The sequence below is a fragment of the Myotis lucifugus genome, unplaced genomic scaffold, assembly GCF_000147115.1.
Source record: "Myotis lucifugus unplaced genomic scaffold, Myoluc2.0 scaffold_63, whole genome shotgun sequence".
NCBI classification, from domain to species: domain Eukaryota; kingdom Metazoa; phylum Chordata; class Mammalia; order Chiroptera; family Vespertilionidae; genus Myotis; species Myotis lucifugus.
The window spans coordinates 2486372-2505810 of record NW_005871111.1 but is presented as its reverse complement, the minus strand read 5'-3'; the positions used below and the strand labels follow the sequence as shown (position 1 = coordinate 2505810).

The window sequence follows — 19439 nt, the reverse complement described above, 5'->3', positions numbered from 1 at the left end:
GTATCCCCTCCCTAACCTCAGGGAAAGATCCCCACCTGGGGAAACAACCTTTCTCGGAGAGGTGACCTTGGTTAAAACACATGGCACTAAGGAGAGCAAACATATTAAGAACAATATGCTATATATGCCAGGTCCCTTGAAACAAATGCTGTGCAGATGTTTCTTTCCTGCAGCGACTGTGTCAAGCAGCAAGGATGGACCGGCTTCCGGCAGGGAAGGCCGGGGAGGGTTGGGGGGCAGGAGGGAGGGGGTTAAGAGATCAACTGAAGGGCTTGTATGCATGCATATGAGCATAACCAATGGACATAAGACACTGGGGGGTAGGGGAAGCCGGGGTATTGTCAAGGGCGGGGGGAAAAAAAAGGACACATATGTAATACCCTTTGTAATGCTTTAAGCAATAAAAAAAATTAAAAAAAAAAGAACTCAACAATAAGGAAACAAATATCTTAATTAAAAAATGGACAAAAAATCTGGACACCTCACCAAAGAAAATATGCAGATGGCAAAGAAACATATGAAAAGATACTCGGTGTTATATTTCATTAAGGAATTGCAAAATAAAACAACAATGAAATACCACTACACACATATTAGAATGGCTAAATCCAAAAAACTGACAATACCAAATGTTGTATGGTGCAACAGGATTCATTGCTGGTGGGAATGCAAATGGTACAGTCACTTTGGAAGACAGTTCTTTCAAAGTTAAACACAGGTTTACTATGCCATACAGCAATACCATTTCATTGCTATACCATTCATTAACTGAAATGATTGAAATGAGTTGAAAATTATGTACACACAAAAATCTGTGCATTGATTATTTATAACAGCTATATTCATTATTGCCAAAAACTGGAAGTAATCAAGATGTCCTTTAATAGGTGAATAAACAAACTGTGGTACTTTCAAACAACAAAATATAATTCAGCGGTAAAAAGAAATGAACTATCAAGCCTTGATAAAGGAAACTAAATGCATATTGCGAAGTGAAAGAGGACAATCTGAAAAGGCTATGTATTGTACGATTTTCTAACAAGACAATACTCTGGAAGAGGCAAAACTATAGAGACAGTAAAAAAATCAGTGGTTGCCAAAAGTTTGGAGGGAGGAATAGGTAGATAAATAGGTACAGCATAGAGGATTTTTAGGGCAATGAAATGATTCTTTATGATTCTGTAATGCCAGATACATGAAATTATATATTTGTCAAAATCCAAAGAATTGTACAACATAATATAATCCTAATACAAACTATGGATTTTAGTTAATAATGACATATCAGTATCAATTTTAACAAATGTACCATACTAATTAATACAACATGTTTATAATAGGGAGAACTGGTGGGGGGGGGGAGAAAGGATACATGGGATTATCTATTTAATCTTTACTATAAACCTAAAACTTCTCTAAAAATAAAATAAAGGCACATTTAAGTCTAACAAGAGTTTATTAAAATGATCTTATAGATAATGTTTTCTTATTATCAAGGAAAATGATAAAATTAATATTATATGTGATTAAAAATATAAACACTTCAGAACTTAAAAAGCCTGTTTCTTTGTAGTATTATTAATGTTGGTAAAAGAGACATTCTCCCCAAATCACTTTTTAAGTCAACCATTCTTGGGTATTTTTTATAGCATGGTGCTTAAGGTTCTGGAGTCTGACTGCCTAGGTTTGAAATTCAGCTGTGAAATTTTTTGCTGTCTAACCATGCTCAAGTGACTTACCCTCTTTTATTCTGATTCCTTATTTGTAAAATGAGAATAATAGCACATATCTCAGAGAGTTGATATGTAGAAGTGCGTCCACCTAGTACATGATAAGTTCTCAAAAAAGGTTAACTATCAACTCTACCAATTTAATTAAATTATTAAATAAATTATATTTATCAACAATTTTATAGTAAGAAAATCCTAATTATGAATCACTCTTATGGACTATGCTCTAGTGCAGTGATGGAGAACCTTTTGAGCTCGGCGTGTCAGCATTTTGAAAAACCCTAACTTAACTCTGGAGCCATGTCACATATAGAAATTTTTTGATATTTGCAACCATAGTAAAACAAAGACTTATATTTTTGATATTTATTTTATATATTTAAATGCCATTTAACAAAGAAAAATCAACCAAAAAAATGAGTTCGCGTGTCACCTCTGACACACGTGTCATAGGTTCGCCATCACTGCTCTAGTGTAAACAATAAAGAATTAAAAGATTATATCATTAAAGTTACAAGATAATAGCATCATTCTAAAAATAATACACTTAAGTATATTATCAATCTTGTTAATCAAAATTTAATATTATAAATCAATATACATTTCTTATTGATTATACTATATAAACTCAGCTAAAGAGATATATTTTTAAAAACCTTTATATTAATATGTCTACCTTACTTGCTGTTTAGATAAATATTTTTCAGACTTCCATTTGGCTCACTGACTGCCAAGCTTAGATCATTTTAAGAACCAGAAGAGTAGGACACAGTACTGCCCCAGTGATAGATATATGTGAATTAATCTGGTATTTGTTCCTCCTCAAACTTCTTGTTCTGGCTATGGCTTTTTGGTTTTCCTCCTTGACCTTTCAGTCCTTGTCTTAAATATAAAGCCCCACCCAAATCCCATACTCCTAAGTGACAATTGCTTTTGCCTCATTCTCAATATATTTATTTGGTATTTTTGGTTTCCATACTTCCATAGATGCAATTTTATAATTTAACTCAAATACAAAAAACCCAAAGAATTCTTAATAGGTATAAACAACTTCCTGGAAACTTAATTTTTAGTAAAACTCTAGTTTATTAGATCTTTGCTGCCCTCTCCTGGGCACAGTTTGGGGTTCTTGACCACTGCAGTCCCATTGATATCAAGAGCTAGGGCAAAGTGTTTTTTGTTTAAATATTTTTAATGTATTTTTATTGATTTCAGAGAGGAAGGGAGAAGGAGAGAGAGATAGAAACATCAATGATGAGAGAATAATTGATTGGTTGCCTCCTGCACACGTCCTACTAGGAATGGAGCCGAACCCAGGACCCTTCAGTCCTCAGGCCGACACTCCATCCACTGAGCCAAACGGGCTAGGGCTAGGACAAAGTTTTTTACATTCTAAGCGCCAAAGAGCACAGGTTGAAAACAAAATTACAATTAAGTATTATCATTCATATTTTCTTTGAGTACTATACCAACTATCAGTTTAAGTAAAATAAATGTTTCCATTTTTATGATCTACAAACAATTGCTATAATAATATTCCAAGGAGAAGTCTGACATTTTACTTCTTAAGAATGAGAGGGGACCTATATATTTCTTTACATAATCCATTAAGAAAAAGAAAATTGCTGCTCAGCCAGTGTGGCTCAGTGGTTGAACATCAACCCATGAACTAACAGGCCACCGATTCGATTCCAGTCAGGGCACATGCCCAGTTTGCAGGAGGCAGCTGATTGATGTCTTTCTCTCATCGATGTTTCTATCTGTCCCTCTCCCTTCTTCTCTCTCTAAAAAATCAATAAAAACATATTGTTTTTTTAAAAAAAGAAAAGTGCTTACCTCTGCAGACAGCCCAAGCATCTTCATCACATTTCTCACCACTTGTTCTCAATTCAAAAAAATTATATTCTTCAAGACTAAGAAGACCATTTCCATCTAAGTCAATTATTTCAAATATATCTGATAAAGTTGACCTAAAATTATAAAAACAGCAAATTATTTCTTGTCTCCAAGGCAACTTGACTGAAGCTTTCTATAAAGATAACTTTCAAAAAGAAGTAATATCAAGTTATTGAACAGTTTTTGTGAACTATAAAGCTAATGTATCCAAATGTATATTTTTACTCAGTCTAGTATTGTATGAGATAAAGAAGCTTCTAAAGCAATCATTGTATCTTAACACATAGTAGGACCTCAATTAATAGCAGTTCCCTTCTTTTCTCCTTTCTCCAATCTTTCTTCTTCCTTTCTACCAGATGATGTGTGTATCTAGGGCATGGGAAAACCACCTAAGTGCTTGGATTTCATGTTTGACAGTTATCTAAGTCAACAGTGCAACTAGCAGGATCTAGTTTTACGGCAGTGCCTATGGGAGGAGAAATTGAGATGTATGACTAAAGCTGACTTGCTAAATGTATGGAACCCAGAAATGAATGGCAATCCCAGACCTGTGAATGCAAGGTCACTTCCAGAAGCCTAGTGAAAGAGTTGAATTATTGAATTAGAATCATGGGGTGGGAGTGGCAGCTGCCCAAAGGAAAGGGTGGAAGACAGGCTATTAATATATATGTGTCCAGTCTAAATGTTAAGTTCTAACCTTCAGAAACAAGACTTACCTAAATTCATTTGTAAGAAACAATTCCCCTGTTTCATCCCTACACACCAGCTGGGCTTCTTCTGTTATTGGTTTTATTTCTTTCTTCAGCCTACAGCCAGTTGTGGAAGGAATTAACCAGTAAATTCCAGGTCCTAGTTCACCAGTCCATCCAAAAACCTGTTTTGAAAAGAAGAAGAATTTTTAAAACCACCATAAATCTTAATGACTTTCCATCTTCTTTCTGAAAAGGAAGCATTAGAAATAAATTTTAAAATCAATATTCACCAATTCTATTTTAGTTTTATCAATCTTTTACAGGCTTCAACATCTGTTTTCAATGGTAACTCTAGTATAAGACTATTAGATATAATTCTATGTAGTTCTATCTTTTTTAATGCTTAAAACTATAATAGGTAAAAAATTATATAATTTCTAAATCTTTTCCAATCATGTTAAAAATGATTGTGAAGCAAATATCTTCAACAGAAAGCAAAGACAGAGATCTTAGAATAATTTTTCCAGGGTACAGTTCCCTAATATGATTCAAATATAAATATATAATTTGTAACTCAGATTTCAATGACACAAAATAAAAATTAAATATATTTAAAAGAGTTAACTATTTATATAAATTAGCCATATTCATAAGAATCCAATTCTACAGGCAAACACACTGGAATTTTTCTATTATGCAATATGGACTATAAAACAACATGGCAGAATCCCATGTAAATCTACCTTATATAAAATTATTTTCCATCACAGGATATTTATAATGAGTACCAGGATATTTGTATAGGGAAATATCTTATTCTCTTGTTCTATAAAATAAAGCAAAATGGTATCTTTCTATGGACCTTCTAGGTACTTTCTGAAGCCCAATGGCTTCCTATAAAACCTAGGGGTTGTCTCTGTCAAACATATTAATTCTAAGAATGTTCTGTCAGCTATTTGCCCTTCAGTACAGAATAGCTCTAGGGATTTCTGTCTGGTATTATGTTCAAAACCTTTCAAAACCCAGGTATATTTTAGGTCATCCTGTGTACGTATATCCCAAATTCTGCCCTCACCTATCAGGGGAACCATAGTCATCTTAAAGTGACCATGTCCACCCTAACCGGTTTGACTCAGTGGATAGAGCGTCAGCCTGCAGACTGAAAGGTCCCAGGTTCGATTCTGGGCAAGGGCATGTGCCTTGATTGTGGGCACATCCCCAGTAGGATGTGTGCAGGAGGCAGCTGATCGATGTTTCTTTCTCATTGATGTTTCTGACTCTCTATCCCTCTCCCTTCCTCTCTGTAAAAATTCAATAAAACATATTTTTAAAAAAAGTGACCATGTCCTATTTTAATGCAAGAAGCAACCTAATAAAACCGAGAGTCATTTTGAAGACTAAAGATTGACCAAAGCCATCCTTTGGAAGCCATAATCTTTTAGACTGGCCAGATGTAGACTGATACCCAGGAGTGAAAAACAGTTCTTGCCACTTCCTAATATATGTTATCCCATGAAACTCCACATATAACCCTGAATTGCCACTGTGGATGGCAAATGGAAAGTCTTTCATGGGCACAAAATTCTTTTTAAAGAAAATTTGTGAAACTAAAACTAAAAGTGAAAAGTCCTTTGTAAATATGACATATTACAGATAACCAGAAGCCCATATAGTAAAGGGGTAAATAGAAACTCATTCAAACTTTATTACAGGCTTGCTATGTACTAACATTTTTACACATGCAATCTCATAAGAAAGTAATTTTATCCAAAGCAAAAATGGGAAAAGCTATTGTTTTAGATAATGCTTTATCTTGAACTTAACTTTGTAGTCAGTTCTGAAGAGGAGTTTAGTCAAACATTAACTTCTGTCATTTTATTTGTTTCTTGCCTATAACTATTCTTGTCTGTAAGGAAGCCTACAATAAAGACTTTTATATAACATTCCATCAGGGAAATGTTTGTCTGTCGTTGGACCTATATAAAGATTAAATATGATATTGCAGTAAGCCCTTGAATAGTATTATTCCTGTTGTTGTGTAGCAGATGTATTTTGTAGTCCTCATAAAATAAATAGCCACATTTATGTATCTGCCTCACATTTTTGGCTTCTGAGTAAATATATAATTAGAAAAGATCAGAGCAACCCTATGAGCAACATATAAAATCATTTAAAAGCATTTCTTCAGATCAATCTATTTTTGAACCCTATAATATGAGTCAAGCCTGAGGATAGTAATCTTGACATTTTTCTTTTTTGCAGTAGCATGTAAGTAAAATAAACATCTAAAGCAAGTCTTTCCCAAGTCTTGAATTACTTGCATTTAGGGGGAAACTGTCCACTGGTATCAACCCTTTTTTTGAGTCTAACAAAAAATGTTCTCATGTGTGGAATCAGGTATTTAGAGAAGAGGAAAGTGAAGTACAATGTCATACAACTGTTAAGTTATGAAGCTAAGACTGCCAATCAAGCCTCAATTCTTAAATCTCAGCGAACAAAAAATAATCCTTCACAATAAAACATATGTAATATTCTATATAGTGTTTAAGTACTGTATATGCCTTAATTGGAAGAAAATATACAAAAGTTAAAAAAATAAAATATAGAAAAACTACTATTGTCCCCAAACTTGAATTCATACTATATTTTAAAATTAAATATTAGAAAACATATATGTATACTTCTCTATTTCGTAGTTCAGTAAAACACATGAGCTGCAGGTTTGCTTGATTCTCACTTTCCTTAAGGATATACAAGGCAGTATCAACTGATAACCAAGGTGATGGTTTTCCTACAAATAAAAAACCCAAAATCTTAAAATAAGCACTCACTACTTACTCTTCCCATTTAAAGAAGAAGTTAGTGGTTTCTTTTCCCACTGGATTCTTTTTTAGAAATACACATTCTACTTTTATATAAAAACATAATTGCATTTGCAATAAGGCACATACTTATATACAGTGAGCTTGTTACAAACATTCTCCACATACACAATTTCTAAAAATCATAATTTTTCTTGACTTTATCAAAGATCTGAGGTTGCAAGGCAACCAAGAAGCCTGAAATCCAAAGAAAAACAAAACCCTTTAGGGAGAGAAGGGATGCAAGTACTGGTTACCTGAGGGAAAACATAGTTGGAGGAAGAGATGTCAGACACCATCTATGTGTTAACAACTCCAAAATTTGTATTTCCAGTTAGAACCTTACCTCTCAACATTAGATCTATATAAACAACTGCTATTTAACATTTCCACTTGGATTTCTATATCTAAAACTGACCTTCCTCAACCCCTTTTAAAAAACTGTCCATCTATACTCTTCTCAATCTCTGTTAATAGTAATTCATTCCTTTCAGTTGCTCAAGCCAGAAATCTTGGAGTCATCTTTAACTTTTTTCTTTTCTCATATATCACAACCAATACCCAGAAAACCCTATGGTTCAACCTTCAAAATATCTCCAGAATTTTTACTTCTGATCCTTTGTACATTCCAGTTCAAAGCATAATCACTTACCTCTTAGAATTCTGCAATAGCACCCTAGCTGGTCTCCTTGCTTTCTCCTGGGCACCCTTCAGTCTCTTTTCAATATGACAATCTGACTATCTTGATAAAATACAAGTCATATTATGTCCTGCCTCTACTCATAATCTTCTCATGGAGTTAGGAGTTGGAAAAATGTTGCTCCCACCCAAACAATAAGGAAAAGTGAATGAACTACAAAATCATAAATTTTCTTGAACCCATTCAGAGCTGAGGTCACAGGGCCACCAAATAGCCTCAAATCCAAGGAAAGACAGACCTTTCAAAGGAGAGAGGACATGCAAGCACTGGCTTATTTGTGATAAAAAACAGGAGGACGAGATGTCAGGCATACATCTTTATCCATACCATACAAGTGGCTAAAGACAGAGGACAGAGCAATATTCTATATAATAAAGAGGTAATATGCAAATTGACCATCACTCGTCGCCCCCATATGGACACAGGATGGCTGCCACAAGATGGCTGGCAAGGAGGGAAGTTGTGGGCGATTAGGCCAGCAAAGGAGGGCAGTTGTGGGCGATTAGGCTGGCAGAGGAGGTCAGTTGGGGGGACCAGGCCTGCATAGGAGAGGAGTTGGGGGGGGGGGGACCAGGCCTGCAGGGGAGGGCAGTTGGGGGGTACCAGGCCTGCAGGGAAGGATAGTTAGGGGCGACCAGGCCTGCAGGGGAGGGCAGTTGGGGGTGACCAGGCCTGCAGGGGAGGACAGTTGGGAGGGACAAGGCCTGCAGGGGAGGGCAGTGGGGGTGGGAGAATCAGGTTTGCAGGGGAAGGCAGTTAGGGGAAACCAGGCCTGCATGGGAGGGCAGTTAGGGGTGACCGGGCCAGCAGGGGAGGACAGTTAGGGGCAATCAGGCTGGCAGGGGAGAAGTTAGGCATCGATCAGGCTGGCAGGGGAGTGGTTAGGGGCAACCAGGCAGGCAGGCAGGCAGGCAGACGAGCGGTTGGGAGCCAGCAGTCCTGGATTGTGAGAGGAATGTCCGACTGCCTCGAGGGGTCCCAGATTGGAGAGGGCGCAGGCTGGGCTGAGGGACACACACACCTATAGATGAATTTCATGCACCGGTCCTCTAGTTTGAAGAAATAAAAGTGGAAAATTTTCTAAAAATTATACAAGACAACAAGCCATAAATCCAAGATACTCATAGAGCCCTAAGCAGGATAAATACAAAACAAACAAACAAACAAAAAAAAACACAAATCAAGCAGTATCAACAAGAAAAGCAAAAATACCAAGCACATATTCAAACTGTTGAAAATAAAAGAAAAAGAAAATCTTGATGGCAGCCATGGGAAAATCCTCCTAAAGGTTCTTCATTTCCCTCAGATTAAAGGCCACATCCTCATTATGGTAAAAACCCTCTATCTGATTTTGTCCTTGTTCCTCATAGTTTCCTTACCTAATTCTAAACACTCTAGCCCCTTGCTCTTCTTCTAAACTATGCACACTCTCACCTCCTCCACTCTTCACTCATCCTTCTCAACACCCTTACACCCACAAAGCATACCCCCTTGTCTTCTGTGGAAGACAGCAAAAATGGCTTTTCCTATCTGTATCTACAGCCCTTTGCAATGTGACTTTGCAGCTCCTTCCTTAAGAGGTCAAGTCTATTTCTTCACTTTATAAATCTGGACTTGTCTTATGACTTGCTGTGAGCAGCAAGAAGAAACATGCCATTTCTGAGCCCAGGCATCGGGAGGCCCTATGGTGCTTCTGCTTTCTCTCAAAGATCCCTGTTACACCATGAGAACAAGTCCAGACTCCTGGCCGGTGTGGCTCAGTTGGTTGGGCTTTGTGCCATGTACCAAAAGGTTGCTGGTTCAATTCCCAGTCAGTTCAATTCCCAGTCAGGGCACATCCCCAGGTTGCGGGTAAGGAGAGTTTGGGAGGTGGCCAATCTGTTTTGCTTTTGCATCAATCCCCCTCGCCCTGCCTCTCTCTAAAAAAAAAAATCTTAAAAGAAAAAAAAGAAAAAGATTAAATGAGGTAGAGTCAAACTGTCCCAACTGAGAGCCCATAGGCCCCATACAGAGTAGAGAGCCCAGCCAAGATCAGTAACACCAGACAGCAACTAGCCAGCAGCAGACAACAGGTGCATGCATGAGCCCTACAGAGAAAAGCCAAGCCTAACTCAGACCAAAAGAACTATCCATGAGACAAACTCATGAGCAAACAAATGTTTAATTATTTTAAGCTACTGAGTTTTGGGATATTTTGTTATGTAGCAGTTCACAATTGATATACTTCTTTCATAGTCTTTGCTCAAATATCAGCTTCTTAATGAAGCATACACTAACCACTCCATTTCAGTGGCAACCCATATTCCCTCGGCATTCACAATGCACCCTTTCCCCTATGTTTTTCTCATAGCACTTATCACCTTCTAACATACATGGCATTTACTATTTAGTATGTTTATTATTTATTATTTCCCCCATTAGAATGTAAGTTCATAAGGGCAGGCATTTTTGTCTTTTTTGTATTCTGATGTATCCTAAGCACCTAAAATGCTACTAAGTATATGGATCCTCAATAAATATTTGAGAAATAAATGAATAAGGAAATCTTTTTTGTAAGAATATGGAGAATTAACAACAACATTGAATTTGCAGGCCTATCTTGAAACCTTTGTTTAAAAAATGACTATAGTAATTACTATTTAAAAGCATCAACTACCAAATGTTGTAAGTATCCTACAAGATATACAGTGAATCTACATTAGGAGGAAAAAAGAATGGGAATGGGGAAGAACCTCTAGTTAGAAAATGTTTATATGTAAACATAATAAAAGAAAACATTGATATTTAGAACAATCAACATTATAAGCGTTTCTAGGGAATTATTAAATGACATAATAACTATGTTAGACACTTGGAAATTACTAATTTTTACCTAGCATTTGTGTACAAAAAAAAAGAATATTAGTATGAATGCAATAATTATTAATAAGAATTGTCTAAATCATATGACATATGGCTTTGGAATTATTAAAAAATACTTGCAGTTCATATTGTCTTAAATTACATTTCTAGCCCAGACCGGTTTGGCTCGGTGGATAGAGCGTCGGCCTGTGGACTCAAGGGTCCCAGGTTCGATTCCAGTCAAGGGCATGTACCTTGGTTGCAGGCACATCCCCAGTAGGGGGTGTGCGGGAAGCAGCTGATCCATGTTTCTCTCTCATTGATGTTTTTAACTCTCTATTCCTCTCCCTTCCTCTCTGTAAAGAATCAATAAAATATTTTTTTTAAAAAAATAAATAAATAAATTACATTTCTATAGAATTTTTCTTAACATATTAATTCTAAAATTTGGTAAGTGACAAAGCTAAGGATTAATTAGCAAATGAAAAGTTAATTCTATGTCATAAGATTTTTAAATGAATTAAAATAAAACATGCTTTAGACATATACAAAAAGCAACTTACTTGCTTTGCAAAATATGGTAACAATGTATAAATTAACTCTTTAAATGTATGTAACCACATGTTTCTTAGGCAGATTATCTTCTTCACTAAATAAAACTATCACATACTTACATAAGTATTTTCAAAGAGGGTTAAAATATGTAAAAATTTTAAACTTGCCTTCAACTTGGCTCAGATTTAATGGTTTAATTGTTAAATAAACCATGGACCTCTGAGCTATTTGCATCCTGTATTGATGACTAATGATTTCACCATTTTCTTCTAAGAAAAAGCAACCTTTTGATTGTACACATTGCCACTCCTGAAATAAAGAAAAAAATTTTTTTTTCAAACTATGTTTACTAAATGTTGCCAGCATGCATAACAAGGAGGAGAAATCTGAGGAGGATATAAAAGAACTGTAAATAGAACATTGACTTCCAGGAATTTGCAACTGTCATTAAGAGGTAAAAAACAGACATGACACAATTCAATTATAATTGATAGTAGTATATGGTTAGAACAAAAAAAGAATTATATATGCAAAATAATATTATAATTGCAGTTCCTAAAATAGTGCCTGACACATTGTAGGTGCTCAATGTCTGATGTGTGTGTGTGTGTGTGTGTGTGTGTGTGTGTGTGTGTGCATGCAGTAGGGGAGAGGTGGAGGGAAGGAGTTCATCAATATAAACAGAGAGAGCAACCCATGAACTGTATCTTGAAGGGTCAGCCGAACTTGGATAATGACAAGTTAGGAAAAAAACATAATGAAGAGAAGAAGTAAAAAAAATATAAAGTTCATGAGAATGAGAGAAGTATTGAAACAAAGTCCTATATAATAAAAAGCTACTATGCAAATCAACCAAACAGCGGAACGACAGGTCACTATAATGCACACTGACCACCAGGGGGCAGATGCTCAATGCAGGAGCTGCCCCCTGGTGGTCAGTGCACTCCCACAGGGGGAGCACTGCTCAGCCAGAAGCAGGGCTCACGGTTGACGAGCACAGTGGTAGTGGCAAGGAGCCTCTCCCGCCTCCACGGCAGTGCGAAGCTGGCAGTCAGACATCCCCTGAGGGCTCCTGGACTATGAGAGGGCACAGGCTGGGCTGAGGGGACCCCCCCTCCTAAAGTGCATAAATTTCATGAACCGGGCCTCTAGTAATAAATAAACATGCTGCAATAATAATGATTATAGTAGGAATGAAGAAGTAAGGACTGCCTTAACTGGTTTGGCTCAGTGGATAGAGCGTCGACCTGCAGACTGAAGAATCCCTGGTTCGATTCCGGTCAAGGGCATGTACCTTGGTTGCAAGCACACCCCCAGTTGGGGGCTGTACAGGAGGCAGCTGATCGATGTTTCTCTCTCATTGATGTTTCTGACTCTCTATCCCTCTCCCTTCCTCTCTGTAATCAATGTTTCTAACTCTCTATCCCTCTCTCTTCCTCTCTGTAAAAAATCAATAAAATATATTTAAAAAAAAAAAAATAAAAAAAAAAAGTATTTAAAAGATAAAGTATGTGAAAATGAAAATAATTATTTCAAGTCTACATACTAAAAGAAAATTCACTTAGTTTCAGAGCTATAGCAAAATACTGATAAATATCAGTTTTCAGAAAGAACATTCTATAAAATTGGCTCTACCATCTCTTGGTTTAGCCAAATCCCTTTTCCTAATCCAAATGAATATGTATATATGGGATCTCATAACTAGAATTATACACAACTTGAAGATGGCTCCTTATGTAGAAAGTAAAGGATTCTCTATTCAAGGTATAAGAAATTGTGCCATTACCATAGATCTGTGCAAAAATGCTTTTCACTTTATCATTAGTAGACTTGCTTAGCTATAATGTAGCACATATGTCTATTCTACTCCTAATGACTTCAAAAAATATTAATGAGATTTTGAAGTTACTTTACAAAGAATGATTCTGAAAAATTATCTGTAAGGATATTTAAATAATAAACTCAAGGCTTTAATAATATTAAGATAACTACTAAAAAGGTGTGTATTTGCTGTATAACACAATATAAAAATATTACTAATCCATTATAGAAAGACTTATATGGCACTTAAAAGACACAACCCTGGCCGGGTGGCTCAGTTGGTTGAAGCATTGTCCCATACACCAAAAGGTTGTGGGCTTGATTCCTGGTCAGGGCACGTACCTAGGTTGCAGGTTCATTCCTGGCTAGGGCATACAGGAGGCAATCAATCGATGTTTCTCTTTTATATTGATCTCTCTCTAAAAATCAATTTTAAAAAAACACATATCTTCAAGTGAGGACTATAAATAAATAAATAAATAATGCTAACTTTGTCTCTTGAAAAAATTTTTTGCTAAGCAATATTCAAAATTTCAATTTAACTGGTTCCATAATTACCCATTGAGTTGGTATACCATTACTTACTTAACAATTTTTAAAATATTGGACATGTAGGTCATTTTGAATTTCTCATCAGCACAGACAATGCTAAAATAAATACTATTTTATCTAAATTTTTTTTCTAATAAATAATATCCTTCAGAAGAAATTCTAGACAAAAAGTATGTATATTTTTTAAGGCTATTGATGTGTTTCCATATTGCTTTGTTAGAGTGATGCTAATTTTATGCCACTAATGGTGTAAAATGTAATAATTTTGCCATTACCATAATGTGATCAGTATTGTTATCATTTAAAAAGTTGGGTGGTAGGATTAAAAATGGTGACAGAGTCAGTAGATGCTGCATGGACATGCTCCCAGGACCAAACTGGAATTACAACTAAAATACAAGAAAACTTCCTGAATAACCAATGGAAGACTCACTGGAGAGAACCCTGTTAACCGAGAACCAAAAGTGGAGACAGCATAGAGACTGGTAGGAGGGGCGGAAGTGTGAAAGGGCTGGCCAGGCTCCCACAGACAGCAACAGCAGTTCCTGAGAGATATCTCAGCTGTGGGGGTTGCCCCTCAGAACTCTGGGGTCTAATTCCCAAGCTGTGCTCCCCAGCAGAGAGCATCAGAACTGAGAAGGGTACCCACACAACATCTGGCTATGAAAAGCAATAGGGTTGCTGTCTGCCAAGGAGAGACGGCTGGAATCCAGGCACCCTCTTAAAGGGCCATTGCACAAAATTCCCTGTGGAGCTACTCACCTTGTGCTCTGGCAGAGTGGACTGGAGCTGTGTGAGCAGAAGCTAGGACCAGGGGCTTTGGGGTTAGAGCTCAGAAGGCTTCCTGTGCTGAGTCATTCCCTCATGCTGTGGAGGTCATCTTTCTCACACAGACATTTGCTATATAGGTGGCTTGCCTGGGGGGAAGACAGTTGATCCACCCTATTGGAAAACACCTTAACCCAAGGTGCAGAGTTTCTGAGGCCTAATAGAAGACTGAGAATAACTATTAGCCTCCAGGCAGAAGAAATTACCCCACACTGTTAAAAAACAAACAAACTCTTGCCACACCTGTGGACGATTGCCTGTGGGCAATTCAAGACAAAATCCTATCAGTCTGTTAGGCAGAGGCATTCTCTGGAGACTTTGAGTCTTTGCCTGATCTAATTAGACAAAAACAGCATTTGACATTGTCCTGCACTAAAGATTGAGAGGCATAGCAGATCAACCTAATACATAGTCACAAGCCCAAACAGGCAGCCAAAATGAGAAGACAAAGAAACAACCCCCAGTGAAAAAACAAGAAAATTCTTCAGAAGAAGAGATAAATGAAATGGAGATAAGAAATTTACCTGATATAGAGTTCAGAATAATGATGGTAAAGATGATCAACAGCATGAGAAAAGATATAGTAACTATGAAAAAAAATAGACTCAGGATTTGGAAACAGATTCCCCTGAGTCACTGTACTAGTACATCTGAAAATAAAGAGTTTTTCCTGAAAGAAAAAAAAAAGAAAAGAAAAGGAAACAAAAATAAAGAATGACATAGCACAAATAAAGAACACATTGGAAGGAATACACAGCAGATTAGGGGAAGCTGAGGATCAAATCAGGGTGGAAAAAAATCACTCATTCAGAGAACCAAAAAGAAAAAAAACAATTAAAAATCAGGAAGACAGCTTAAGAGAGCTATGGGACAACATGAAACATAATATTCAAATAGCAGAAGAGGCAGAAAGGGAGAAAGGAATAGAGAAAGTGTTTGAAGAAATAATGACAGAAAACTTTCCTAACCTGGTAAAGGAAAAACTCACACAAGTTCAGGAGGCCCAGAGAACCCCAAGTAAGAAGAACCCAAACAGACCAACACCCAGACACATTATAATTAAAATGCCAAAAATTAAAGACAAAGACAGAATCTTAAAGGCAGAAAGAGAAAAGCAAACTGTTACCTACAAAGGAGCTCCCATAAGGCTGACACCTGATTATTCATCAGAAACTCTACAGGCCAGAAGGGAATGGCATGAAGTGCTCAAGGTTATGGAAAGCAAGGATATGAAACCAAGATTACTATACCCAGCAAGGCTATCATTCAACATAGACAGTCAAATAGAGAGCTTCTCAGACCAAAAAAAAGGGAGGGGCTAAAGAAGTACATCACCACCAAGCCAGCATTACAAGAAATGCTAAAGGGACTGCTGTAATGAGAAGAAATAGAGAGAGAAACCTAGGCATACAGAATTAAATGGCAATACATAAGTACGTATCAATAATAACCTTAAATATTAATGGACTAAATGCTCCAATCAAAAGACATAGGGTAGCTGAATGGATACAAGAACATGACCCAACTAGATACTGTCTATAGGAGACCTGCCTCAGAACAAAAGACACACACAGGATGAGATCGGAGGGATGGAAAAAATTTTTCTGTGCAAATGGAAAAGAAGAAAAAAAGCTGGAGTAGCAATACTCATATCTGACAAAATAGACTTCAAAATGAAGGCCATCACAAGAGACAACAAAGGCCACTACATAAAGGGATCAATCCAACAAGAGGATATAACCTTGGTAAACATACATGGACCCAACATAGGAGCACCTAAATATATTTTTAAAAAATTCTGGAAGACTTTAAAGGAGAGATCGACAACAACACAGTCATAGTAGGGGACTTTAACACCTTGCTGACTTCACTGGATAGATCTTCCAGACAAAAAATTAACAAGGAAACAGTGACTCTAAAGCACACCCTGGATCAGATGGATTTAATAGACATTCATAGAACATTTCACCCAAAACTGCAGAATATACATTCTTCTCAAGTGCACATGGATCATTCACAAAGATAGACCATATATTAGGACACAAAACAAGTCTCTATAAGTTCAAGAAGATTGAAATCATATCAAGCCTCTTCTCAGATCACAGTGGAATGAAATTAGAAATCAACTACAGTAAAAACACCCAAATCATTCAAACACTTGGAGGCTAAATAGAATGAATGGGTTACCAATGAAATCAAGAAAGAAATCAAAAACTTCCTGGAAACAAATGAAAATGAATACACAACAACCCAAAATCTCTGGGACACAGCAAAAGCAGTCCTGAGAGGAAAGTTCATAGCACTACAGGCCTACTTCAAACAAACAAAAAAGCCCTAACCAGTTTGGCTCAGTGGATAGAGCGTCAGTCTGAGGACTGAAGGATCCCAGGTTCAATTCCAGTCAAGGGCATGTACCTTGGTTGCAGACACATCTCCAGTAGCGGGTGTGCATTCCTCTCTGGAAAAAAAAATAAATAAAATATATTTTTTTAAAAAACAAGAAAAATCAACAATAAACTATTCAACCCTACAACTTTAAGAACTAGAAAGAGAAACACGCACACACACACACACACACACACTCACACACACACACACACACACACACACACACAAAACAAAACAAGAAACGCCCAGAGTAAGTAGAAGGGAGGAAATCATAAAGATTATAATAGAAATTAATGGCATAGAGATCATAAAGATTATAATAGAAATTAATGGCATAGAGACTAAAAAAAAAAAAACACAAAAAAAAATGAAGCCAAGCCAGATTCATCAAGAAACAAAGAGAGAGGACCCAAATAAATAAAATCAGAAATGAAAGCAGAGAAGTAACCACTAATACCACAGAAATATAAAGGATTGTAAGATAATACTATGAACAACTATATAACAAGCTGGATGAAATGGACAAATTCCTAGAAAAATACAATTTCCCAAAACTGAATCAGGAAGAATCAGAGAATCTGAGTAAGCCAATAACAAATGATGAAATAGAAGCAGTAATCAAAAACTCTCAGCAAACAAAAGCCCAGGTCCAAACAGCTTCACAGGGGAGTTTTACCAAACATTCAAAGAACTAACACCTATACTCCTCAAACTATTCCAAATAATCGAAAAGGAAGGAACACTTTCAAGCTCTTTTTATGAGGCCAGCATTACCCTAATTCCAAAACAAGATAAAGACACTACAAAGAAGGAGAATTACAGGCCAATATCCCTGATGAACATATATACTAAAATCCTCAACAAAATATTAGCAAATTGCATCCAGCAATATATTAAAAAGATCGTAAACCATGACCAAGTGGGATTTATTCCAGGAATACAAGGCTGGTACAATATTTGTAAATCAATAAATGTGACACATCACATAAACAAACTGAAAGACAAAAATCACATGATCGTATCAATATATGCAGAAAAAGCATTCAATATAATCCAACACCCATTTTTGATAAAAACTCTCAGCAAAGTGGGAATAGAGGGAGCATATCTCAACATGATAAAGGCCATATATGACAAACCTACAGCCAACATCATACTCAACGGGCTAAACTAAAACCATTTCCACTAAGAACAGGAACAAGATAGGATATCTTCTTTCACTCTTATTCAGCAGAGTACTGGAAGTCCTAACCATAGTGATCAGACACGAAGAAATAAAAGGTATCCAAATTGGAAAGGAGGAAATAAAACTCTCATTATTTGTAGATGAAATGATATTGTACATAGAAAACTCTAAAGATTCCACCAAAAACTACTAGATTTAATAAATGAATTTGGCAAGGTAGCTGGATACAAAATCAATACCCAGAAATCAATGGCTTTTTTATACATCAATAATGAATTCTCAGAAAGAGAAACTAAAAAAATAATCCCATTTACCATTCCAACAAAAAAATTAAGATTCTTAGGAATAAACTTAACCAAGGAGGCAAAAGACCTGTACTCGGAAAACTACAGGACATTGAAAAAGGAGATAGAAGAAGATATAAACAAGTGAAAGAATATACCGTGTTCATGGATTGGTAGGATCAACATCATTAAAATGTCCATACTACAGATTCAATGCAATCCCTATTAAAATACCAACAGCATATTTCACAGAGCTAGAATAAATACTCCAAAAATTTATGTGGAACCAAAAAAGACCCCAAATAGCGGCAGCAATCTTGAGAATGAAGAACAAAGTTGAAGGAATCACAACACCAGATATCAAATTATACTACAAAGCCACCATAATCAAAACAGCCTGGCACAAGAACAGGCATATATATCAATGGAACAGAACAGAGACCCCAAGCCATTACACTCTATTAATATTTGACAAAGGAGACAAGAGCATACAATGGAGTTAAGAGAGTCTCCTCAATAAATGGTGTTGGGAAAATTGGACAGGTACAGGCAAAAAAATGAAACTAGCCCACCAATTTACACCATACACAAAAATAAACTCAAATGGATAAAAGACTTAAATGTAAGTCGGAAAAATCCATAAAAATCCTAGAAAAACCCATAGGCAGCAAAATCTCAGACATCTCTCATAGCAATATGTTTACAGATACATCTCCTAGGGCAGAGGAAACTAAAGAGGGAAGAAACAAATGGGACTACATCAAAATAAAAAGCTTCTCACAGCAAAAGAAACCATCAACAACATGAAAAGAGATCCCACTGTATGGGAGAACATATTTGGCAATGATACACCTGATAAAGGGTTAATATCCAAAATATATAAGGGACTCATACAACTTAACAAAAGGAAGACAATCCAATTAAAAAATGGGCAAAGAACCTAAATAGACACTTCAAAGTGAACATACAGACATATGAAAAAATGCTCAAAGTCACTGATCATCAGAGAGGTGCAAATTAAAACGACAACGAGGTATCACCTCACACCTGTCAGAATGGCTACCATTAACAAATCAACAAATTTCCAAGTGCTGGCGAAGATTGT

At 36.4% G+C, this 19439-nt stretch overlaps 1 protein-coding gene across 1 annotated transcript in view; it reads right to left on the bottom strand.

Annotated features, from left to right (window-relative positions):
* EFCAB7 (EF-hand calcium binding domain 7) overlaps positions 1-19439 on the bottom strand; it is a 64211-nt gene that overhangs the window by 27166 nt on the left and 17606 nt on the right. Inside the window, 4 exon segments of the mRNA XM_006089772.3 lie at positions 3567-3700; positions 4343-4500; positions 7000-7109; positions 11443-11584. Coding sequence (XP_006089834.1) covers positions 3567-3700; positions 4343-4500; positions 7000-7109; positions 11443-11584 — 544 coding nt within the window.